This window comes from Eleutherodactylus coqui, chromosome 3, assembly GCF_035609145.1.
Source record: "Eleutherodactylus coqui strain aEleCoq1 chromosome 3, aEleCoq1.hap1, whole genome shotgun sequence".
NCBI lineage: Eukaryota > Metazoa > Chordata > Amphibia > Anura > Eleutherodactylidae > Eleutherodactylus > Eleutherodactylus coqui.
The window spans coordinates 188,180,286-188,207,516 of NC_089839.1; the positions used below are offsets into that span (position 1 = coordinate 188,180,286).

The following is a 27,231-nucleotide window of genomic DNA, read 5'->3' on the forward strand; positions in this document are numbered from 1 at the left end:
CTCGATGAGCCCGTTCGATGACAAAGACCTGCGATAGTTCTGCATTGGGGAGAAGCTCACGGAGCCACTTCTCTAAGAATTCTTCTGGTCTCTGTCCCTCGGTTCTTTCTGGCAGGCCGACTATACGCAAATTACTGCGTCGTGAACGATTTTCGAGGTCGTCCGCTTTCTGTCTCCAGTAGTCGGCCTTCTGCGTAAGATCTCTTATTGCGGCTGACATTGGGGGAACAGTGTCGTCTAGCGTAGAAATTCTATCTTCCGTCGCTGTGACTCTTTCTCTCAGATTTTGAAGGTCTTGTCTAAGAAGACTGACATCCATTTTAACTTCATCGATTTTACTGGTAAGAGTAGTCGTGGATGTTTGGATTGCTGTCAGTAGCTGTTCGGATAATTGTTGTAGAGTTTGAACTGTCCCTTCTGTTAGATTTGGATTAGTGTTCTTTATTGGAGGGGATGAGCCCCCCGGGACCGGCGGCCCAGAGTCGGATCCTGCATCTCTGCGATTTTCATTTCTGACAAATGCCTTTAATTTGTCTGCTGCAGCGTTCTGCCTGGTAGGCCCCATGCTGCTTAGTCAGAGGTATTTAGCGGCGTATTCGGCTGTCTGTCTGTATTTTATAGTGCTGGGTTCACCAGTATACTTGTTGCAGGGCTTATCTGCGTGGTGTTTGGTCTATACTTTGTAGCCAGCTATGGTGGTCTTTTTGCAGGCCTTACTCTCTTCTCCCCCTTTGTTTTGGGGGGTATTCTGGGTCTGTTTCTTTTGGCCTATTCTCTAGGTATTGTGGGGGAGGGGGGGTTCCACTCTCTAGCACGTGTCTATTTAGTATACAGGAGCTGCTGCTCCTTTTCTCCCCTTCCCCCCCAGCACACTTAACTGTTTGTTGCTGCTGGCGCTGTCTTTCTCCTTCAGATAGGGGACCTCTGTATGACCTCTTCTCCTGACCTCTCACCTTCAGCTCCAGCAGTCCAACTCTCTGAGTAGGGTTATGTCAGCCGCAGCAGTGCAGATCTGCCGTTTATGTCGCTGTGGCTGTCGGCACTTTGGTTGTTTCGCCCGGCGTCTAATCGCCCCCCCGCGCTGATAGAGGCTCACCGGGCCCAAGCTGTTGCCGGCTGGGTCCTCTCCGCAAGATGGCGGCGGTAGCTGCAGCACCACGTGTGCCTCCACCGGGTCCCTGCCGTCAGGGGGCGCCTTATAAGTATCTCGGCACCCGGGGCGCCGCCGGTCGTCTCAGCCCCCTGCCTCCCTCTATGTAGTCTCCTCCGCACAGCCCTTCACTATTGGGCCCGTCTGCCCCGTCCTCAGGATGGCGGCCGTGTCAGCCGCGGCGCTGCAAGCCTGTCGCCGGCGTCGCTATGGCTGCCGGCGTCACAGACTCCGCACCGGGGCTCAATCCTCCTCCTCTCTGTGGTGGCAATGGGGGCGATAGGCCCGGGAAGTCGCTCGCCGATCGGGAGCCCTCCTCACAAAATGGCGGCCGCAGCTTCCCGCGCTCACCTCCAGGGTCCTCTCGCCGTGGTGTCCGGTAAGCGTCCCTCCGCTCTGCAGCCCCGCCGGTGGTCTGGGCACTTCACTCCTCTCCCTCCGCTATGTGGAGCGCCAGGTCCAGAGCCCGCCAGTCAGCCGGTGACTCCCGCTCCGCAGCGACGGCTCTCTCCACCTCACAGGCCCCGTCTCTAGCTCCGCTCCCGCCGCACCTCGGTCGTCAGGGGTGGCCGTCCGGAGATGCAGTTTCCTCCCCCTTCCTCCGGTGATGGTATATCGGGGTTGGGAGTCCTCAGGATCAGTACAGGATTACCGGTAGGTCAGCTTGAGCAGGAGCCCTTCTTACATGCGGCCGGTCAGGACGGCTGCTTGGCCACGCCCCCGCACGGCCATCTATTTGTTGGCATGAACCACAAGTGAAGCAGTGGTGTGCAGACAAGACCACCGCTGTATTAACTTCTATGGGGCAGAGGAAGATTGCCAAGTACATCGATAGAAGGGAATGGTAATGCATTCGCACCACCGCTCTCTTTACATAGAGAACTCAGCGGATGGAAAAGTCAAGATCTCTGGAGTCCCAGCGGTTGGACCCCCACCTATCAGGTATCTATTGATCTGATCCTGTGAAAAAGGGCTAAAATTTCATTAGTAGGAAAACCCCCTTTAAGGACAAATATGAAAGGAGTTAAAGGGAATTGTGAGGAAGATGTCCCTCAGTTAGGACCTTTAAAGGCGTTTCTTAAGGCATTTACTACTGATAACCTAACCTCAGTATAGGTCATCAGTAATTGATCGTCAGGGTTCCACCACTTGATATCCCTGCCAATCGAACGATCCGCTGGTCTGCTGTCAGTCAAGCAAGGTCAGTTCGTCATGAATGGGGTCAGAGCCGGAAGTGTAACAGAAAGGCTTCGCACCCATTGAAATCAATTCCCGAATGAAATCCGATCCCTGCTATCCCAAGGATAGGTCATCAATAATGAAATGCCTTTAATCAATTAGCTAGAACCGAGAACTACAAAGAGTGTCTCTCTCACTTTGGAGGACCAAAGTATTATACTGATGTTCCATTGATATCAGAAAGCACCATGTAATGTATAATTTCCCCTGAGGTGGCGCTGCAGGGAAACTAAACACTTGCTGCCAAGTTGCTTTACAGATTACAACTGATCACTTGTGATCGCCAGAGTGGGACATGCTGTGAACAGCCAATTTTTACAACCCCTCTCCACTAGAAGAGGCCTTATAAAAGTGAATAGCCCTCTTTTAACTTCGAGCACACAATGGATTCTGACTATTACAATTTACCTCCGATGTTGCAGAGGTGGTGGGCAGTGTTTCTCAAATCACATCTTGTCTGTAGACATTGAATATATCCATAAGGCCCCTTGGACGTATGAGTAAGTGGATATGACTAGCATCTGGACAGATATTACAGCATATCTGCCCCCCAAATTGATTACCTCCATTTGGAAAAATGCAGTTGTAAGAGGAATGATTATGATCAGGCTAAAGCATACGCTTATTAAATCACCTTAATTTAGATTGAATTCATATACTTCTGGGGTCATACGAATAATCCCCGCTTCATCTACAGGCTTAGATTCCTCTACTACCCACCGGCAAAGCAAGAAAAAAAATCCATGACTGCTGTGTACTTAGTCTATCTGTTTAATTGCCTTTTAATACGGATTGATCTGGACATTAATTAGCCTGTAAAACAGATTGATTTTTTAATAGAGTTTTATACTCTGTAGTGACAATACAGACCTATTGATTTAGTTTCAACAGTAAATACTTTGTAGAACGCTGCTAAGCCCTTTGTGAACTATCTAATCCTATTTTCAACTGCCATAAACCTTCCCCAATGTGGGGGGGGGGGGGGGGTTAATTTAAAGTTCGGTTTTTCATTCGATATGTAATTAGTAACCTTCCATAGTGATGGTCATCAGGTTAAAGCTTCTCATTAATGACTGCACTGGAGAATTCAATGAAGATCAGATGCAAGACCAAAGAAGTCATGGAGTAGTTTTTACAGACCGAGTAAATGCCATTCAGCTCAGCAAAACCATAAAAGAAAGTCATCTTCAAGGTAAAACAGTAGAACTTTGTGTAAAATTTAAAAAAACACAACTAAATCTTAGTTGAATATTGGGAAGAATCCACATCTTAGTACAACCACCTGCCAATGAGAAGCACCAACTGGATAATCCACCAATTCGGCCAAGCTGAGCAGATGGATCATTTCATTGAAACTAGTTGAGTACTTGCAAAAGGACTGAAGCTCAACATGACGTATTTCCAATCTTCTAAACAGATGTGAAAACATGTTCAGTAGGCTTACCCTTTGGTTCTAAGAGAACATTATTGGTTACGAGGACCACACAAGTTATTTACTATGGTCTAAAATCTACCCTGCCGAAAAGGCACTATGTAGGAATGGCCAAGGTTGGTGAAGAGTCCCACCTAGTCAGGAATTTTCAGTTATCAGGGCTGGAAGAGGTTTTCTTACCATACAATCCCAATTCCATTGTTTTATTAAAAGAGGCCTTTCTATTTCATTTACAGTATTAGAAATTTGATTTTCAATGTCCTGTAAAGTGTGATGGCAGTGTGATGCTCTGGGTAATGTTCTGCTAGGAAACCTTGGGTCCTGGCATTCAAGTGGATGCGACAAGTGCCACCTACCTAAACACTGTACAACCCAAATACCCCCCTTCATGGCAGCGGTATTCCCTATTGGCAGTGCCCTTTTCATTACCAAAATGTCTCCTGCTACATTGCAAAAATTGTTCAGGAATGGTTTGAGGAACATGAAGAGTTCAATGTGATGACTTGGCAGCCAAATTCCCCAGATCATAATCTAAATAACCATCTGTACATCATGCTCGAAAAACAAGTCTGATCCATGAAGATGGCACCTCACAACTTATAGGGCTTAAGAGATCCATTGCTGATATCTTTGTGCCAGATACCATGTTACGTTTTCGGAGATCTTGTGGAGTCCATGCAATGTCTAGTCAAAGCCGTTTTGGCTACACAAGGACGACCAACACCATATTATACCTATCTCCCTGAAAATAAGACCAGGACTTGTATTAATTTTTGCCCCAAAAGAGGCTTGGTCCAGGTCCCTCTCACTGCTTTCCAGCTCAGCCAATTCAAAAATCCCACCTTCTCAAAGCAATGGCTATGATTAGTTCTTTGAGCGCTGCTCAGGCAATCAATGGAGCGCTCAAAGAACCAATCATAGCCCTTACCTCATAAAGGCAGGATTTATGTATTTCGTAACCAGGAAATGATCCTGTGTGGGCGGCCAAGGACCGAGCCTGCTGAGTAATGTATTTTTTTATTGCAATGTAACTAGGGCTTATATTTCAAGCCTCTCCAAAAATCCTGAAAAAAAACAGACTAGGGCTTATTTTAAGGGAAAAGTGGTTTTACTATTATGGCTGATTGGTATATATTTATAGATTCTAACCCATCCCAAACCACCCCCCAATTCTTTGTCATTTTCTTAACAGTGAAGCTTTTCAGGAACAGTTTTTGTTGTCTTGAAAAGCTTCTCTTCCGTACAAAGACACAATGAATGTGAAAGAGACAAGAAAACGGTGGGAGCTTAGACTTGTTTAAGACGGAGAAAGGATTCTTTCGTACAAGTGCTAGTAACTGGAACACTTGAAGACTTTCTAAAAACCTCCTTGATGTCATATTGCATTGAAATTTGTGCCTTCTTTAATCCAGCCTTAAAAAAAAAAAGAAATTCAAGGCATCTTAAGACTTTTCTCTAGATCTCAATAGTCAGCATTTATTTCCTCGCTGCCGGGTCCCTCAGTGTTTGTGGAATAGCAGGGGATGGCTAATTGACCATTTTCTATTAAACACAAGACACAAGGAACATCTGGTGATTAAAAGAAAGCTCTCTGAAAGGCTCTTCAGCCCTGACTTGGACTTTCCAGCAAAGAAAGCCAAACTCAGGACCATTCTTCTCAAGCAACACAAAGCTTTATTCACGTTTAGGAATTTTTGAATTGGGTTTGTATCTTTACCATCAAGCTTCAGTTAATATTTGTCAACCATTCGTTACGTCCTCAGCTTGGGGTGGAATTTGGTATTCTTAAAAGGGGCTTTCCAGGCAAAAATACTATTACCCATCCTCAGGATAGGTCATCACTAGTTGATCGGCTGCGGTCCGCCGCTTGGGAGCCCGGCCAATTCGCTGAGCGGATGAATGCAGTCAGTGCCACAACACACAGTTGTCAGAGCAGAAGCTATTACTCCGACCCCTGTGTAGTGGTCGGCGCTTGTAATTGCAGGCATGGTACTCATTTAAAATCAGTGGGAGCTGCGCCTGACGTTACAAGCGCCAAAAATGCAGGTCTGCACACTCCACGGTACGGGAGCTCCAGGAACATGCGCAATAGTTCCAGCGATAGGTTGACGATGCGGAGGACATCTCAGGACACCATAGAGAGAAGCAGCGTTAGGGAAGGAACACAGCCCACCAGAGACAGTCCAGCCAGTCCACTGTACCACTCACACTAGGATTTGCATGCAGCATGAGAAATTTAAAAAAAAAAAAAAGGAAAAAAAGTTTTCCTAAGTACACTTTTATCAGGATATGTCTAAGTAACTTTGGAAATGTGCAGTACTTCATTGTTTTACTGCTGTGGGTGGTTTTATAGCCAGAAAACTGGTGACCCATTCCCTTTAAAGAAAAAGCCTTTGAAAAAAAGCAGCTGAAAAGTTTCAAAGTTTCATAAGAGTTTAAAGCCTCATGTCCACAGGGAAAATCAGGCCCGCTACAGATTCTCCATGTAGAATCCGTAGCGGGTCCCTCCTGCCTCGCGGACATTAGGCATAAAAATAAGAATTAACTCACCTCTCGCCCGCTCCGGTCCTTTTTTTGCCGCGGCTTCATCTTCTCTACGTCACGGCCAGATCTTCTTTCTTCGGCCCGGCGGATGTGTAGGGCACGTCGGTTGCGTGCCCCGCGCATGCGCTGGCCTGAAGAAAAAAAGATCCAGCCGTGACGGAGAGAAGATGAAGCCGCGGCGAAGGGAAGATCCGGAGCAGGTGAGTAAACTCCGATTTTGGTCTGCCGCGGATCCGGACGGCTTCCATAGGCTTCAATAGAAGCCTGCGGGAGCCGTCCCCACGGGAGACCCGCACGAAAATGGAGCATGGTCCAGATATTTTCATACTTTATTTTTTTTTTTTAAATCACTTTTATTGACCATCTGCGGGTATTTATCTACCCGCGGGTGGTCAATGCATCCCTATGGAGAAGAGTTAAAATCCGCTGCGGATTTTAATTCTTCTTTTGCTCGTGGACATGAGGCCCAAATATTATTTCCTTTAGAAAACATTTTTGGAATTTGAATTTAACTAGACATTTTGAATATATTTTGCCCAGTAGTATATTATATATATTTAACAAACCTAAAGTATCATGAACTAATGATACAAATAGTTTATTGTATGCACCAAATAGAATCATAAGGCCTACGTTTACCCATGGGACGACAAGAAATTGGCGAAGACTCTTGCCTTCGGAATATGGCCAATTTCCAGCGTCAATCTCAGATCTGCAAGCTATATCAACAATTTTATTGATGGAGCAACATGCCAAGTCACCTCAACCGTATTTGTCGAGTTCTTTTTTTTTCCACTTGAAAGTAAACACAGGTGAGCAAATTCAAACTGAAAAAAAATGAAAGGTGAGCGTATCGGGCTCTAACAAAATGCCGATCAATAGCGCCGTAGGATTAAATGCTAGTTTAATCAAGAAGAACTTCTGTAACTAACTTAAAGTAAACACAAGACGACTTTACAGAGAAGCATTTCCTGGCAAAGATAAAGCACAAATCCAAAGATTTAATGAAGCATGGAGACTTTTACAAAAACACATTTCACCGGATCTTGGGTTCCGATAACAGGGAGTCCTCAGCCAGGGAGGTACAAAAATGAGCAGTTCAAATAAGAAGCGGAAACACCCTCTTGGTGACTTACAGCGAAACCATCACCTTAAGACAATGGCGGCAATGATTTACTGGATTGTACCAATTCACAGATGGGTTTTTTCCGGGGTTAGAAAAAACATGTCAGCTTTCTTCAAAACATAGCGCCACCCTTGTGCATTGGGAGCTGAGATGCTATAATCAGACACAATCATTGGAGCCAAGCTGCAATACCACACACATCTCTAGGGAGAAAAGGGGGTGCTGTGTTTGGAAGAAAGTAGCCATGTTTCTGTAACCCAAAACAACCACTTTAAAAAGAACCGGTTACGTCCTTTAACAAGCAGAACAGGGTGCATGCCTTTAGAGCTGCGACGTTTGCCATTTTGTTTCCTCCTACTTCTGCAATGGCTCCCGCTACTTTTGGAGCCCAACACTAGTCAGTTGTCAACTGGGCAGTCTCCACCTCCAAGAGTCAATGGCTGGCATGTTTGATTTACATTGGGCAATGTAGACACCCACTTGACAACTGACTACTATTGGCTTACAAAAGTAACCAGAGCCATCATGGGTGAATGAGGGGAAAGCTAGATCAAGAATAAAAACCAAGAGGAATCAGCGAGGTTATGGATGTAAAGGTACGCAGCCCGTCCCGCTTGTCAGAGCACATGACAGGTCCAATTTGAGTTCTAAGTAAGAAGTCAGCATACAATAAATATCTTACACAGTATAATAGAAGCTCAACTTACAGTGAAAGGCTGATCATTTTTGAAGAGGCAGATCCAAGAGAGGGAATGGCACTTAGTTCATTGTAGCCCAATTGCCTAAATGAAAAAAGTATTAAAAAAAACACTATAAATATGCACAAAAGGTTAGAAGTAAATATTGCATACTTTAGAATTGCAAAATTCTGAAGTTTTGAGTTTTTGGGTTGCATTGTGCCAAATTATCATGCATTATACACATTCCTATAATGTTTTTTTAAGCCTATGGATGCATTCGCACTGGAAGATCAGAACACGCATCATTGGGGGGGGGGGGGGGGGGAGCACATTATGAGCCCACCGAACTCAGTGTAAGTGCAAGGATGCAGCACTTTTTTGCTACGCAAATTCAACATGTCCAAAAGACACTAATATAGATCGGCACATTTATCTCATCAGTGCAGAGCTCCCCAACTCCAGTCCTCAGGGACCACCAACAGGTCATGTTTTCAGGATATCCTATGGTAAGAACACCTGTAGTAATGTCTGAGGCACTGACAATAATTACATCACCTTTGCAACACTGAGGAAATCCTGAAAACATGACCTGTTGGCGGTCCCTGAGGACTGGAGTTGGGGAACCCTGCATTAGTGTGATAGTTTGTGCCTTTTTCCCCCTGCGAGCGGAAAATCGCTGTGGATATCCGTTCGTGGGCATGGAAAAGTGCTTTGCTTAGCACATCCTATGGGCAAGTATTTGCTGTGGGATTCGGAGGTGAACGCTCGCTCTGCATCCCACAGTCCATATCCAGCCATGTGCATTGGGCCTAAGTGAACAATAGTTTGTCATTCAATCACCGGCCGTGTTTACACTGAAAGATCATCTTCAGATTTGCATAATGCAATTTTTCTTTAACTAATCGTTCTGTATAAATGGGCCCTTCGTGTATGTAAACCTCTATAGCCACTGTCCGCATTACTGGGATAAGGCACTTTTTACACCGAAGTATGAACCTACAATTAGAGAAAAACGCTATAAAATAAAACTTTTTTTTTAATTATTCATTTTATTTTAAATACAAGTATTTCAGATTTTTTAAATACACTAACTGGAAAAAAATAAAGCTTCCCTCTTAAGTCCCACATTTAAACCTATGTGATTTTTGCACCTGTGTTTAAGTAAAATGTACCTTGTCAGTACACATTATTTTTAACTGCAAAGGTCATGTGCTGACCTTTGACCCCAGGATCGGCTTTCCTATTAAATCTCTTCCCCATCTACAAATTGTTATGTAAATAATGGTCTCATGCAATCTGGGAGGTCATTAGGACAAGCCAACTGACTGTGAAAGTCTGCACAACATGGGTTGTACCTTCATCAACTTTTTACTATACAATTTTGTAAAAATGTATGCAAACAGATGAGGTCTCCCGCTTACTCGGGCACATATGGGCTTTGTTAAATGGGGAAGAAAGAAGAAGAAAAGTCTTGATAGCTCTGACACAACAGCATACGGTATTAACTATAAAATCCACATTGTGTTTGTTCAGTGAGATATTGCCCTAATTAACACAATTTTTTAAACAGGTTTCTTGAACGATCGTGGCTCCATTTTTGGCCACCCTCATTGATTCTGCTGCTCGCAAGCAGCATAATGAAGCAATTACCTGCTCACGTGGAGCTCAGGAGTGGAGGGGCACATGGAGCATATGCTGAATTAGCAGCTTTATTTTATGCTTTACAAGAACAAGCTTTTCCCAAGTTACACATTCTGTGGCAAGACCCCAAGATAAAAATAATAAGAGGAACCAAAGAAAATAGTTGACGCCCAACAGATATCCTGTGGTGGTCTTCATTTACGGAAGAAAAACATTAGTAGGGACCTGTCTTCTAATCTAGGCACATTGCACATGTTGTAGCATGGGGATTCTGGGACATTAATGAGGTGTTAAACTAACGTAAATGTTTTACACGGCAAAGAAGGCCGAACGATATAGCAAAAGTATAATCTGTGCTTGTATGCACTAAATGCTTGAGAAAACCTTTACATACAGTATATTTTAGAACTTGCACTTTCTTTGTGGATATTAGTCTTTTTCTCTTGAAAACAAAGTCTGCCTGGAGAGTAATATTCCCCAGGACCAAATCGGGTAATGGTTCTTTAACACGTATAGCTATGGCAACAATGACGTGTGCCAGTCAACCATATTGGCACTCATCTACTGTGTTTCCCCAAAAATAAGACCCTGCCTTATATTATTTTTTGCCCCAAAAGAGGCACTAGTTCTGACTAGTTTCAGAAGAGGTCCGGGTCCTCCTGCTGCTCTTCGGAGCTCCAGTGAGTCCTGCAGTCCTTGGCCGCCCACAGAAGATCACTTCCTGGTTATGGGATTCATAAATCCTGCCTTCAGGAAGCGAATGCTCTGATTGGTTCTCGAGGGCTCGAGAACCAATCAGAGCCTTCGCTTCCTGGAGGCGGGATTTATGAATCCCATAACCAGGAAGTGATCTTCTGTGGGCGGCCAAGGACTGCAGGACATGTAGCGGTGCTCCGGAGAGCAGCGGGAGGACCTGGAATGAGCCTGCTAGGTAATGTATTCCTTTTGTTTTTAACGTGATACAGCTAGGCCTTATTTCTACAATAGGGCTTATGTTTCAAGCCTCCCTGAAAAATCAGGGTAGGTCTTTTCAGAGAAATCTGGTACCTAGCCTTTACATAGGCTGATTCAGGCACTATGGGAAACGAATGAGTTGATCCACCAGTTTCATCATTGTCGGCAGAAAATCCCCTGTTTACACAAGAAAATGGGCCTCCAACAATGATGATTTTTGGTGCCACATGGAAAAAGCAATCACCCAACAAACAAGCGTTTTCTAATTCATTGGACAATTGATGGCACCTTCACATAGCATGATGACCAGGCAACGTTCTAGGAACGTGTTTGTCCAGACGGTATAAAAATGCCCTTAACATACACGTTAAATGAGTTGTCACCTTAGGACAGTACCTTGTTGTTGTTAGAATAGTCCCTGGATGATAAGCTAATCACAAGTTGTTCCTAGCAATCAATTATAAAATTGTTGGAAAAACCTAGCAGCAGATGTTGAAATTTCCTGCAGCACCTCCAGAGGGGGAAAATAAGCATTACACCATGTCCACTGAAATCTTTGGGTGGCCCATGCATTGTATGGACATGCAAGGTCCACCACAGTGAAAGCAGTTTATTATATTCATGCTGTCCTCCAGCTTATAGAAACATTTTCCTGAAAGACTCCCCCGCTATTAAATCAGAATTCCTCAACAGGGACTATGAAAAAAAGTTTCTAAAACGAGATAACCCGTTGAATGGTTGGGACCAACATCTAACACAATGAGCAATAGGAGTCTAGATGAGAGGGGGTCTGGTGGCTCCTTTCAAGGAGTACTGGAGATTGACATGACTGGCATTTTTGACTTAGTGGGGAGGTTCTTTCGAAAGTAGAAAGACCCGTCTTTCTTCCTTCAGATGTCAAAAGAGGACATCCACCTAAATCTGAATTGCCACACAAGAGGACCATATAGGAAAGTAGGATTCCATTCAGATATCTTGCATGAATGAACCTATTAGGAGATTTACATATGATCTTTGTAAACTCATTTTAGACTTTGAATCATTTGAAGAGAAAGAGACTCGTATCTGGGTGGTTGAGACGCATCAAATACTGCATCACACCGATAACACGGTCTCATTAAAATGTACACACAAGCCATATTTAATCATGTCAAGTGAAATTGTTTAGTCAGGTGTAACAAAGATAACTCGGCTTCTGTCTGGCATTGGGTAGGACAAGTAAAGACATTTCTGTAAGCGATACTGAGGATTGTGTTATGACAGATCAGTCAGTAATTTTCTCATTAACTTGTCTTCGCTTGGTGAGTTTTTGACACAGCATAAAAAGAACCATGAACACTATTAATTCTGCACATATACATTGATTTTATTGGTGTGGTAATAATTGTTTTTTGGCCAACTCTATACCTTCTGCTTCTCATAAACAGACGCCCAGCCCGAGGAGAGGTTCTCCATGTAAAATATTTATGGACCAGCTGCCAATTTGGTGTCAAGTAAAAACAGAGGCTCTTAAAACCAGACCGTTTGTACCTTGCAAGCTGATGCACCCGGCAATGATAATCTCCTAATAATGGGAAACTAGTTCTAAAAAGGCAGAAACTGGGACTATATAGCAAGTTTGTACGGTTAGGAAAGTGGGAATGTAATTAAAGTACAATATAATATACTCAATGGGAAAGTAAATTGATAACTGCTGCTTTCAAGATGACGTAGGTCTGTTTGCTGGTCAGATGAAAGGTTATCAGCTTCTTTAAGGAAATGTACAAGTCGAAAAATGACAGTTTCAATATATTTTATTTTTTTGTGACTATCCATGTCAAAAAAATTCTAGTCCTAACATTAGCTACTGGAATGTACACAGTAGCACTAACATTTTGTGTTTGTGGGTTTTTTCAGCTCTTTTTAGCTTTGCTGCACAGATTGGGACAGAGTCGGCAGAGACATTTCATTATTATTAGAAGCTGAAATATTTACTGAAAGAGGACAGTGCTACTGATGGATGTCTAAATAAAGGGCCTTTACATGGTAGGATTACCATTGTACGATTTTCGCAATCATTAAGAAAACCATTAACCAACAAACGAGCAAACACTCATTCATTAGCTAATTGTATATTTTATGTGAGCATAAAGATGCTCGCTGGTCGATTGCACATCTTACTGGGTAAACAGGGAGATGTGCACCTGACTAATGACAGCTCTATGGGGACAACGGTGCTCACCTACTTGAGTCCGATTCGGCCTGTGTCAAGTGCCGATCAGCAGAGGTCTACTGGAGTAAACTCTCCATCACCCTTCTAGTCAATATACCCAATTAAATGACAGATGGTACATTTTTGCAGATGGGATCATCCATGCTAATGTCAATAACCTCGATGGAAAGTGAAGGACTGCTGTACAGCAAGTATCCTCCATCAGACATCCAGGGGCAGGATAGTGTAGCATAAGCGAAAGCACCTGGCATGCTTAACCCAACATTTAGAATTCCTATGAACGACTATGCTGTTCCAAGTATTTTAGCAGTCTAGCATGGGGAACTTTGTAAATAAATTTACTTTAAAAAGAATTAAAAAGCAATGCCTGCCTGAATGTATGGGAAACGAAACCTAACCCTGACATCTAATACATTCTTAGAGAGCACACATATTCACAAGTCATAAGGGACATTTGTTTAATATATCACAATCATTAGACAACGTGACCAACAGGAAGATGGGGAGGAAGGAGAGAATTATTTTCTGTTACTTCCATTAGGAACGAGGACACTTCATTCTGTGGCTTTTATGCCAATTTGATTTGGGACAAATTCTCCCACAGTCAAAATCTGGCTTCAGAGTAAATTCTATAGGACTGTGTTTAAATCATTTGGCACTCAACAAAAAGTACCATTTTCCTACGACTTTTATGGCTCAAACTGTCTAAGTAACTAGCAGCCATAAAGAAGAGCTTTACAAGTCTTAGGATTAAAAAAGAAAAAGAAAAAAAAAAAAAAAGTAATATGGAGTAATTTTTTAGGCACATTAACCCTTGCAAATTCTACGGTGCCCGTTTAGACTAAGCCTTGGCGCAGATTGGCCCAATTTTGCTTACCATTTGAGCAGTATAACCTTTATAAAAAGGACCGATAGTTTTAGATGAGGCTGCTCCAGGCTTGCTTCACATTTCTTTGCACTCACCTAGGATTGGAACACTTTGAGCTCTAGGCCATCCCAACACCACTAAGGTCGTAGTGTTGTACTCATGACATGAATGCTGAATATCAGGAGCAATTTTGTACCTTGAGTAACCCCAAGAGTACCTTGCCCTAAAAACTTTCATAGGTATCCAAACAACCCAAAGTTTGGCCTTAGTAGAGTATTTTTAGGAGCATTAGCCATGCAGCTTCGTAAAGGGCCACTCCAGGGAAACTTTCTTCAGTATGATATAAACATACTTACCGAACCCTTTATTGATGAGAGACCAGCTCCAGTCCCATGTGACTATCCTGCGGATCTTCGAGCAAACCAGAAGTCAATGTCTATCCATTTCTATGAGACTGAATAGAAAAAGTCCCTTCTGGTCTAAACATGAGATGTCAAAGAATTCAAGGATCATGGTGGAGGTCACATGAGACCAGACTGGAGCAGCACACTCATCAATGAAGGAATCGGTAAGGAAGTTATATCACCTGATTCATCTTGTATGTCAATAGCATTCTGGGAAAAAACAAAAAGTTTTTCCCGAAGTGGCCCTTTAAAATTTGTTCAAATGTATCGATGTTGAAATGCTACTGTGAGCAGAAGTATGTTAGGTCTAGAAGAAGACGACACCTCAAGGAACTCCCAAGTCCATTATTGCAATCGCTGAAACAACTACCTTTGTCTAATTGATACAGTAAATATAAGAGTAAAGAAAAGAGCTGTAGATGGAACAGAAACACAGTCACGTAAAAAAGGCTAATCTGCTGATGTAACTGAACCAGGAGAAGCTGGCGCCCAGGGACCGGGGATTTGGTTTCAAACCTCCAGCTGAAGCACTAGAGATCTCCTCTAAAAGTGCAGCAAAAAGCTACAGAAAAAATACTCACACTTCCCGTAGACCCTGCAGCTCCACAAAGGCGGCCGGATCGATCTCCTTCAGCTTGTTGTGGCTCAGGTTTCTGTTAGAATTACAAAAAAAAGAGAAAAGGCAATCGAATCAGCACATGGCAGTCACTGAGGTCAGCAGAAACCTGCCTGACAATTATTCTGGATCGCATGGAGAAAACGATCTGCTGTTATACAAGAGCACTTAGGAAATGGCAATGCTTTTTCAGTTTCGGCAAACAAGCCAATTACCAAGGCGCTATAAGGATACATGAAATGCTCTGGATGCTATGTTCCCTGGTAATTAAATCAGCAAACTCAACTGGATTAGCCCGCGTTTTGTTTTCATTTATTTTCTTCGGTTCGGAGAGTCAAACAAATCAATCTTTGAGCATTTAGTCAGTGACAGGCTCGTTTGTCCGATTTCCAAGCCATTAAAAGTATGATGGCTATTAATGAGGTTTGATTCACAAGGTAAGCTAGGCGAGGATGAATGGTAAAACCAAGCAATGGCTAAAATACCTCTCTCCTTGGAAAGCTATCAATCTTTATAATGAGTACCATTAAAGGGGTTGCCCTATCTGAAGAACCCCTTTTACAAATATGGACCTACTGTTCTTGGCAGAACACCACATGCTTGGCAGCTGAGACCCCTGATCACAGGGTGCCATCTTTGGTGGAAGCTGCACACTTACCTTGTAGTGGCCACTACAGGAGAAATGGGGTTTTACATGGCTTCCATTAGTGGTGGTACATTGTTACACTCCTAAGTCCTCCAGTGTAGAAGCCAGTCTTTGTAGTGTCACACCAATGACAACCCACTGAATAACAGATTGCCAATAACACATTGTCATTGAAGGACAGTGCCCTACGTGCCCAGTGCAGCCACAACTATGCATAGATTGCTTCAAAGACTGCCCTTACATGTATTTAACACAAAATTATTAAAAATTACATTTATTTTATATCTAGTGCAATGGAAAGATATTCTATTGTTCCTAGTAAAGGAAGCAGTCACCGGTTTTTGGGCAACTGAGCCCGTGAAGAAACAGTTCTGCATCATCCAAAAATGTAAGTGTTAAAGGGGTTTTCAAGACAAATTCGACTGATTACCTAGCCACGGGAGTGGCGGTTCTCAGGCAATCAGTTGATTGTCCAGTCAGCTGTTAGTGCAGGGGGGCCAGAGGTAGTCATCAAAATCAGAGGCGGAAGCATCACAGAGGGCTTCACCCCCATTGACATCAATGGGAACCGAAGCCTTGTATTACACTTCCGGCACTTCTGTCACCAACACCGGGGATTGGGTGCAGAAGTCTAATCAGATGCCCTCTGATTCTTCCACCTCTGACCCAGATAACTATTTCTAGCTTTACTGCAATGACAGCAGGTCGGATACCCCAAGTGGTGTGTCCCCTGTGATTAACTATTGATGATCTAACCTGAGGACAGGTCATCACTAGAATTTGCCCAGAAAACCCCTTAAAAAAAAAAAAGGTCTATACCTGTTACTTATGCACTGAAACATTCCCATGCCCTAGAGTTATGACCAGGTGAATTTGCCACGCTACACTGTACCACGGTTGAACAACCATGTAGGACCTATACAGGTGTCAATTCAGCAGCCAGTACAGATCAGCCCTCTGGTGATAGAATTTTTTTTTTTAGAACAGTTCTCAGTATAATAGGTCTGGAAAAGGTACAGTTTCTCCTTGTGGAGACTGCCAAAATGGCGTAGGAAGACCTATAAGCCATGCAATGCCCCCTGGGAAATAAGCCATATAAATGAGAAGGAAAGCGCCTTTGTAGTACCGACTATTGGAAGGTAGCTTTTCTATAACAGTCAATGCCTGACCTTTTACCAGGCCTTGCAACGTGACCAAGGACGCAAGCCAAAACCGGAGTCTTGTCCATAGGAGCGCTACCTTCCAACAGGTGGCGCTACAGAGATATTTTCCACCTACCATTTGCAAACTATTAAGGAAAACACTTTTAAATGTTGAGACACTAAATGCCCTTAAACTTGAGGGAATGTCGAATACACCAGAAAAGGCAATAATAATGCTGAAAGTATATAGAGGCCTTCTATAAAAGGTGACCCCGGTAGTTAATGCAGTCAATTACAGACTCTCGGTACAATACATGTTCCATTCAATAACCGCCTGGCATGTTTGATGTCACTATTCGATTATAATCCCCGTACACACGAAACCTGTTTTGTAACGATCTATAGTGAAAGCTTTGCTAATGCAAACAGGTACGGGACTATAACTATTCCTTTGTTACACCAATCCCTTCATAATAGAAAGCCTTAGCGGCCGTTCAGCAGAAATTGCGCAACCTCTCTCTGAATGGAAGTCGTATATAAACATAGACTGACAGTGCATTCAGAGCCCATGCCTCATTTGATAACATGTAGGACAAAAATGTAATTTGCTCGGCGGAGATTACATTACTGGTTAACCACATAATGAGGTTAAGTTGAACGTGTCACTACTGATTTGAATTGTAGTGAGGAAGTCTTAATGGACAAATAAAATATCCGTATGACATATTAGATCACGAGTAATGCAGCCTGACAAATGCTGGGGCATGGAGAGAATGGCGTAGGACTTCAGCGCTACCGTTCAAAAGGAGGCAAGCGGCTAGAGAAAAAGAATAGAAAATGCTGATGGAATATTTACAAGGATACCTGTTGGCCGAAAAGGGGAATTTTATGGCCCATTTGGACCTAAATCCAAAAATAACAAAAATGGAATTGCTTAAAATGGGGTTTTCAGAAGCCATTGTCAAGAGCTGCTGGAACCCCACAATCAGCATGCCCAATGGGCGGTGGTACTTGCATGACTTTACTGTTGTACCAGACCCAGCGGCGCTTCTGTACACACAGCTGTGACAAGTTACCCAGCTTGCCCCACGTTCACCCTAAATACAATTGGCATGTGCAGTAGTACCAGGAAGCTGTAGTACAAGCACAGCGACCCCTTTGTTCTGCTGGTTATCATCATTTCGGGAGTTGGATCCCTACCAATCACACGTTGATGGCCGATCCATGTACACTTCCTGGAAAACCGTAAAAACCACCATGACCGTTCTATAAAATTCTACTTAAGGAGCTTTAAGTGCAGCCATATAGATTACTATGCAAATGTTGATAAAAACAGCTAAAGATGGCACTTCCACACGTTACATGAATAGCACGCATATTTCAATAAGCATGGCGTAATGCTTTGTTTCCCCTCTGGAGGCACTGCAGGGAAATTGAACACTTGCTGAGAAGTTCATCAAAAGAGTAGAGGGGACCAGTGAATGTTCCCGTAGCAGAACAGCCTGTGATCAGCACATTTTTAAAGGACCTTTCAAGTAAAAAGGGATCACCCAAAAGTATAAAATCCCTTTGAGGAGAGACTAGACTGTACTGGGGGGGAGGGGGTGGGTTAAATGCATCTTCACCAAGGGCTACATCAACAATATGGCTGCCTTCAAAAGGTCATTTATAAGGGCCCATTCACACAGGTGTACTTGTGCTCCTAATTACATGCGTATTTTTGACACGCATAATACGTAGATCTCTTGATTGGCATCGGGGTCTTCAGATGTGCTTTTTTCACGTGTGAATTTTGAACATGCACATAGTTCTCCTGCATTATGATGCATGCATATTCACTGCGTATTTAAGCATGAAGGCAGGAGAAATGTATGGCATCTCCTTGTGGCAATTTTTTTTGCACAAGTGAAAAATGCAGTGAATATGTGCAAAAAAAACAAAACACAAAACACAAGGTTTAAATACACAAGTTAGGCCATCAGCAGCTTATTCGTGGGGTTCCATAACCCACAAACCCCATCGAATACCGATCAGATATGTGCTGGACCAGTGTGCTTGTGCACTGAAATGTTTTCTGCAGGAAACAGACAGCTCTGTTTCTACTGGAGTGGCCAGGCCTGGTATTGCAGGCCAAGTTCACATTCATTTCTGTGTCTGCAATAAGAAGCCAGGCCACTGCAGTCAGAAAGGAGCTGTCTGCTTCCTGAAGAGATCAGCTCCCTGCCCAAGTGCACAGGCCCAGAGAACAGCAGATTGGCAGGGATCTCTGGCAATCCATTACTGATGGCCTGTCCTGAGGCTAGGCCAATAATAGTTTACAACTGCACAATCCTTTTAAAAAAAAAAAAAAAAAAAAAAAAAAAAAAAAAAAAAAGGGTACTAGACATGCCCATACGTTGTATCACATGTGAATAGCCAAACCTAATAGGGTGTTATATATTGTGCAGGGTCTAAGGGGGTGGGCATGACACATCATAGTATTTTGTGTCATGCCCCACCCCTGATTCTATAGCTGATCTCTATCATTATTTACATTGGCCAATTAGTGTTACCATTGGACACAATTTGTTACTAGTACATAAATTCTTTGCATTTATTTTTGGTACCCATAAATACAGAAATAAAATTACACAAAAATAATTACATTTTTTAGAGCACATTTCTCCCTAAAAGGCATTTTTTTCTGAGATCTACCAAAATAACTAAATAATTATTGAAATGTGAAAATTAATTCTTGATTTCCATGCCAAGCCTGGTTTTGTCAAAAACACATGATCCAATCTGACCAAAATACTAAACCAAAAACACATGGGAGTCAAAAATGGTGACAAATGAAGCTGTCACTGCGGAAAACCAAGCGGGGAAATACAGCGATCGAGAAGACATTCTCAGCTTGCTTAAAATAACAGATGAACGACGAATGTCAGCGGCTTTGTAGTTGGCGGCATGTAAAGTTCTGACAACGGCCCGGATTGTTCATTATTGGAGCCTCCCTTTAAAGCCACCCTCTGGTAAGGCCTCCTGTACACGGGCGATATTTCACTGCGTAACGCAATGGACGCTTTTCCATAGCATGACAATGGAAAACACAGCGCGATGTACAGGAGCCGGGGGTGGAGGGAGTTTTTATATGGGAGTTTCCGCTCCCATATAAAAATCGTGGCATGCCGTGATTTTCACCAATGAACCCATCATAATGCAAAAAACGGAATAATGCATAACGGAAAAAAATCGCAATGGCGGTATATTACACTACTGGTGGACAGAGTGCATTCTGGAACTAGAAGGGTAGTTAGTATACTACATGCAATTACTCTCGGTTGCCTGTCTGATCTTTTATTTTCAGGTCCCACCCTTTGGCTATCCAAGATGCCAATACAAACTTCAGACTACCTAATGCCCACAGTGTTAAACTACCAAAGACCTACATCTTCACTCCGATTGGCCAAAGCTGCTCACATGACTAGCACTGGCCAATCAAAGAACAGTGCGCTGTGTGCATTAGCTAGACAGAAAATTGCATCAGCCATCTTGGACAGTCGAAAACCGGAACCAGAGTCAATAAAATTTTCAAGACCCCATCCACACAGAGGAAACTCCATTTGGCCATTAGGGCACGCTGCTGCATGCCCGCTCCGTTGCAGAAATATTGCACCGCAAGAGAAGCTTCCTTGCAGTGTAGGTTTGGCGCATACACCAGGAAAGCTCTAGGTGTGCAAGTGAAATGTATCCATAGGAACACAGTCACCCGGTGGATGCTAAGAGTGTTTTTTTGGCCTTTATCAGGCCAGTATATAACTAGATCAAGACCATTCATATCTGTGTCGGAATTTGTGGTACAGGTTGACACAAAATCCCAGTTGGAGTAGCACAACATGCTGCGCTCCTGTCTGGAAAATGCCAGAGGGTATTATAGAAGATGGATGGACCTTATTATAGTTAATGGGGTCCTTTCGATTTCGTCACAGGACAGGATATGATCTATGTCAATCATTTCTTAGAATACACACTTTTAAAAAAACCACCTTCCAAACATTCGCATCGCGTGTCGCTGTTACAGAAGTGGACTCCATCTTAACAGCATCTGTTTGGGCTCCTGCGTCGCCAGAGGTCTTACAATTTAAGCAAACGCTTAAGACTTCCATGCGGTCTGAAAAAAAAAACTGAGGTTCCAAACATGGCTGATTTATCAGGTCCGATCTCAGCACAGTGAAAGTTTGTTCTCCGTGGTCGGCCGTAATCCGTGGCGCTGATATTTCAGCGGTGGCCACTGTCATTTATAATCAGATACACAGGATTGTGTGCGGTGAAGTGGAGTTTTCTTAAGGAGGATCTGCTGAGTTACGTACCGAAGGTTAAGAGTGCTGCGAATGTGCAGCGCTCCAACTTGTCAATATCAGGTCTTTTAAAGAAACGATCGTAACCCTGACTGAAGCGCCAAGGGAACCCGCCGTATTGTAACGCCTTCCTTCAAGGATTGTTTAATGCCAGACCTGAAACTCCCGTTTTGTACGGGATCGTTTCTGGCATCCGGGCATGTCAGTTGTGACGTATCCCTGGCCAAACTGAAAAACGCAGCAATTATTCAATTATTTCAGGGCATAGGCGACGGACCGATGCAAAAGCGTACAAAAATGTTATCAGTTGTGTCCGCCACAGATATAACAACTGGCTAGACACGACCAATATATGTGCATTCACACTTAAAGGGGTTGTCTCGCGCCGAAACGGGTTTTTTCATAGGCCCCCCCCCCGTTCGGCGCAAGACAACCCCAAAGGATGTGTTAAAAAATTTTTTTTATTACTTCCTTCTTCCTTCACCAAGATGGCCGCCGGGATCTTCACCCACGATGCACCGCGGGTCTTCTCCCATGGTGCACCGTGGGCTCTGTGCGGTCCATTGCAGATTCCAGCCTCCTGATTGGCTGGAATCGGCACACGTGACGGGGCGGAGCTACGAGGACCAGCTCTCCGGCACGAGCAGCCCCATTCACCAGGCAGAAGACCGCACAGCACAAGCGCGTCTAAAAAAGCAAGAAGACATCAGAATTAGACGGATTCATGGCGACGGGGACGCTAGCAACAGAGGGGGTAAGTGAATAACTTCTGTATGGCTCATATTTAATGCACGATGTACATTACAAAGTGCATTAATATGGCCATACAGAAGTGCTGAACCCCACTTGCTTTCGCGGGACAACCCCTTTAAGGGCCTTTCACAGTGCCCGATGATTGGGAAGAGCGTTCAGGCCGTGTGAAGGTGCAACGACGGCCGGCACATATGATTGTTACGGTCTACGGCAACAATGAGGCTCTATGTGTGACGACCGATCGTGTGAATGATCGCTCGTCCCCTAGTACAGTCTGAATTGGCCTCTGTGAAGGCCCAGTAGATGAACACCGATCTCTGATCGATGATCGCTGGCACATTGATCCTTGAGAAGCTCCAATGTAGAACCCATCGCTTTTGGCAGAAGAAACAAGTATGCCGCCGTAAACCACTGAAAGCCATGATGGAACCCAATTATATTCGGTGATTAGGGTCTGTCGTGAAAGATTTATCATTTCCATCATATTCCTATGATGGAACAGAAAACTGGAGATGTGAAGCTACACTCCTTTCACAGGGAGGCCGGTCACATACGACCAGATTCTAAATTGCAGATTCCGCGAGCGTATGATCTGTATGATCCGTGGTAATACACATCATTCAAATGCATTGAATTACGCAGTTCCGTGGGTCGGAATTGCATAATCCGCTAGTGGAAAATAGAATGCAGCAGATCGTCACAAATATACCCGCAGCCCATATGCAATTACATTATGTATGGGTGGTGGGTACCCGCATCATCGCTAAGCAACGGCGGGGGAAAACTAAACAACAACAACAACAAAAAAAGCATAGTGCGCATGCCTGCCTCCGTGAATACACGTCATACACAGTACAATTTTGTGACCTTACACAGGGGTAGTCCGGTGTGGGCCTCCTGCAGCGGTTTCCGCTTACGGCAGCGTGAGTCTGGCTGGAGTGGGTCCGTTTACACGTCTATATAGTCATTGATAATGAATGATGAAGAAGCGAACAAATGATCGCTAGTTGTTGAACTGTTGCCTAGGTTTACACTGAACGGTTACCGTCGCGTTTCGCACAATCTAACGATTTTTTTTTAATGATAATCATTCCGTGAGAAAAGGCCTCTAGATTATCTTCTTTTGCCGGTCTCCTATGACAACACTGCCTGCTTCTACAGACCAACTGGTGGTTGTATCCCTCTAATAATTAACAAATCTGAAAGAAAAAAAAAATTTTTTTGCGGTAAAAAAACTTTTGCAGATTTTGTTCCCATTGATAATTCTGGTAACTGAACAATGAGCCAACAAGGCGCTGAAGCAAGAAGTGTTGCCATGGGGACTTTAAACTTTACCTATTTTATACAGATCACCTCTTTCTTAAATACCGCAGCATTTCAAATCATTTTGGAGACCGATGACACAACCGGCAGATCACAGCGCTTACTTTCTATAATCAGATTACATGCAGGCGGATGAAAGCCGGACAAAAATGAAGTTTCTAGCAAAGGCTTCCCAGTAGCAGCTACTGAGTGCAATAAAAGCCTCCAGAGGGTCAGAGCCATCAGCCGGTGAAGGACTTCCAACTCTCCCCATGTGTCATCTGTCACATTCGTAACCAGAAGAAATCCTTCCAAAAATATCCTGTTTTTGAGCCACAAAAGTCCTTTCATCTGCTGCTCCGCCGCGTGTTTAGGACTTATCGGCTCCCACTTTAGATTCTAGGATCTATTAAAAAAAAAAAAAAGTAAAACAAGGCTAAAAGTTTGTGTGACCTTGTGTGACTATTCTTAGCAAGTCATGCTCCGCTTCAGAATTATATTGTAATCTATTATGTAGAGACTTCTATTCATCAACGGCTGATCTGCGTTGTCAACAATGCCAAAGCTGCTATTCTTACTCCTCTCCAGCTTGGGTTAAGTGTCAGTCTTTACTGTAGCTTTGGCATTGTATTCATGAAGCAAGCAGAGTAGAAATCGTGTTATTGGTACAGAACAGCGTGTTGCAGCCCATCTATTCCAGGTTAGCTGTTTATAAACAATACCGTTACACCGCTAAAGACGCCATGAAGTTATCAGAAAGCGCAAATCCTGTAGCGACAGACGTAGCAGAGCTCAATTGGCCATTGAACTATGAGCTGCATAGCTTAAGGCTGGGTCCACGTGGGATGGATTTAGAATAGCACAAAGTGGATGAGATTTTGAAAAATTGTGGAAATAATTTAAACAAATCCCGTGCAGAAAATTGACATGCGGTGCGGGAATTAATGTGCAACACGTCAATTTTAGCGCCATTTCAGCTACGAAAGTTAACTCTTCTCAATAAGGGGTACATAGCACAAAAATATGCGATAAAACCTTTGAGTTTTGAGGCAGCCCCCTTTGGACTATGATGTTGAACGGGGTGATGCATGACAGAGATCTATGGAACTCCAGACGAAAAAAAATAAATAAATATCCGTCCCCCTCGTATATCAGTACTGTCCAACAGGAACACTTGGCCTTGCTGTTCGCTACCAGAGTCCAGTTTCCCATAACCAATCAAGGGCCAGCTTTTAATCAAGACTGGCCTCGTTACCCATAGTTACCAAGTACAGGCCAGCTTTCCTTAAAACCATTCTTGTTGCCATAGGAACCAAATGAAGACCCAAGCTTCAAATCAAGACTGACCTTGTTGCCCATAGCTACCAGAGTCCAGTTTCCAATTAAACTGGCATTGTGGTCCATAGCAACAAAGCAAGTCCCAGCTTTCAATCAAGACTGACCTCGTTACCCAACGCTACCATGCAAAGCTTAGGTTTGTTTTTTTTTATAAAGTGCTTTTATTGCACATAGCAACCAATCAGGCCTTAGGCAAGAATGTCAGTTTTAACTGAAAACTGTGACAACCAGTGAGAACCCAATTTTCATTTTTGAACTTGGCCTTGCTGCCCCTGGCAACCAATCAGGGTTCATTTTCTGTTTTTAAAACTTGCTGCCAGAAGCAACCAATCACATTCCAGCTATCAATGAAATCTGCATTGTGATTGGTTGCTATGGACAAGGCGACTGCACCCGTTAAACAGTTGTGATGATTGGGGCCTAGTGCCATTTTACCCCAACTGTTGCTATAAGACTATTAAATCTACCCCCCCCCCCCAAAAAAAAAAAACACTGATCTATATTATCAGCAATCAAGAGCTCTGCCAAATCACCACCTCAGCTCTGCTACATCTATATGACAGGTTGATATAAGCAATTTACCGCACAACAGCCCGACTGTTCCTCCTGCACCAACTTGCTAGGGTCTTTCAAACAACAGCGACGCACCAATGAAAAGATCTTTTATTTCCATGGGTGGATAACACGAGCGGCCTGCCAAGATCTCGCTTGTCAATATTTATCCAGGGCTGCGCAACAGTGATTGCATAAACTGGACTGGTTTCAGCGCCCCCCTCCATGAATCATTTGCACTGCACCTCCGTACAATAGATGATCGACAAGCTTGGAGTTTTGCTTCCTCCCCTTTCATCTTCCCTCGTTGCCTGATCTACACCTATGGCTGCCCGCGCATATCTCACATTAGGTAAACACGCGGGGGAATAAATCAATAAAGGTGAATGCTGCGGTGAGGCTGTGATTTATGGCGCTCGCCATTGTTTGGCCAACACCACTTTCTGCAGATGACAGCTGCACAATCTGGTTTTAAGGTCTACAATCCTGGAGGATAGATGAACCGAAGCCTTCCAAAAAGTGCTTTATTCTGCAAGATTAGACAGTGTTTGCAAGGTCTTGCAGCATGAAGAGGGCACACAAAAACCATGGCGGAAGCTGATGGTTAGACGAACGATCTGATAATACATCTACCAAAAAGGTGAATGGCAACCCATCCCTAACCCCCCAGGTTATACTTGTTCTAAGAAAGCCGACTCAAACCTACTGCCAAATGTTCAAAACTCCCTAAAGCACCTCCACAGGACAAAAGAAGCATTACACATGCCCAATAAAATTATTAAATCTGCCTGTGTAATGTAGGGGCACAACAAGTTGAGTGGAGGGTTTCCCCCAGAACCTTACATGACCATTCTTCTGATACATTAGTAGGTCGTTCTTCTAATAATCATCTTCCAAATGGTAAATGGCAATCCAACCCTAACCCCCAAGTTTATTTAAATTCCCTACAGCACCTCCGAAGGACAAAAGCAGCATTACATGTTCACATTAAAATTAATGGACTATCTGTAATGCAGGAGCACAACAAGTCGAGTGACGTGGTTTCCCCAGGACTTGGCTCACCAAGAAGCTTTCTTCTGAGAACACACGTGAGGCACACGCAGAGTCTACAAACCATAGGGTCTCCAAATGATGTCCTACAGGCTCCAGGGACAACACACATTTATATGGCATCAAGGACTGGTAGGAACCCTTACGGGCACTGTAATGATGGCCATTACTAGTAGGTATCCATCAATGTCCACCACTTTTTCTAATATAATGGTGGACATTACTGGTAGTCACCTACGATTTCCAATGTCGTATTTTGATATCTGTAATCACTACTATTACTTACCCACCACTTTCATGTCATTTTTTGACAAATGGCGGCCATTACAACCCCAAATTTTCGAAGTAATTTTTTTGATATTAGAAGGAAATGTTCTTTTAACTTGTATTTCACCCATTAAAATTGGCAAACAGCAAGTTATATAGACAACCTTTAACTGCCCTTCAATACTCTTCAGTAACATATTGTGGATCACAGGATCTCATGAAAACCTCCATTTCATATAACACCGAAGCAAACAGAATTCAATTACTTTCCTCCAGCTGCCATTGAACTCCCTTTAAGCCTCTCCACCTCCCCCCAAACTCAAGCCTTCCTGCCTTCATGCATCTCAGACGAACACTTCACACCTCCCTCCAGTAAACCCGTCCTGAATAATTACCCAGCCACAGCTCAGTTCAGGCCCGGCCTACAGCCGCTGCCATCAGAAGACCAGCAGGCCTGCTCTTAGCAAGTTATTTCCTGCCAGTCTGAAGGACCTGCACCAGAAATCACTGGAGGGCATTTCAGGCCTGGTCCTAACCCCAGTAGACATGACAAGCTTTCTCCCATGCTGCCTAGAGCCTTCGTCTTGTCAGAATGCAGCCGCAGACAAAGTTAATGGAATTTCCAGGTGTAAAATGACAATGGAGTTACCGGCTTTCCAAAAGTTCTACAAGTGCAAAAAGTTTCCAAGTTTCAAGAAAGTAAAGAATCAGATTTCACACAATGTGAATTCACAAAAAGTTACACAACAACAAAAATGAAAAAAGACAAACAATCCTTTAATCTGGATTTCAAGAATTCTGAAAATCTGATAATCTAGTGCTTGTTTTCAGTTCAGAATTTGAGTAGGTGCAATTTCTCAAGACCAGAAGTGGAAGACTGAGCAGAGACCCAACTAGAAAACCGAACGTTGTAGCCGATTGTTTAATGGTTTACTGGTAATTTCTAAGCCTCTGTTGACTTCTGCGTTCGGATTTTCG

At 43.5% G+C, this 27,231-nt stretch overlaps 1 protein-coding gene across 1 annotated transcript in view; it reads right to left on the bottom strand.

Annotated features, from left to right (window-relative positions):
* Positions 1 to 27,231, bottom strand: part of LRIG1 (leucine rich repeats and immunoglobulin like domains 1) — a 96,858-nt gene that overhangs the window by 45,460 nt on the left and 24,167 nt on the right. Inside the window, exons 2-3 of the mRNA XM_066596659.1 lie at positions 14,832 to 14,903; positions 8,199 to 8,273 (exon numbers count right to left, since the gene is read on the bottom strand). Of these exons, the coding sequence (XP_066452756.1) occupies positions 8,199 to 8,273; positions 14,832 to 14,903 (147 nt within the window). The remainder of the gene's footprint in view (positions 1 to 8,198; positions 8,274 to 14,831; positions 14,904 to 27,231) is intronic.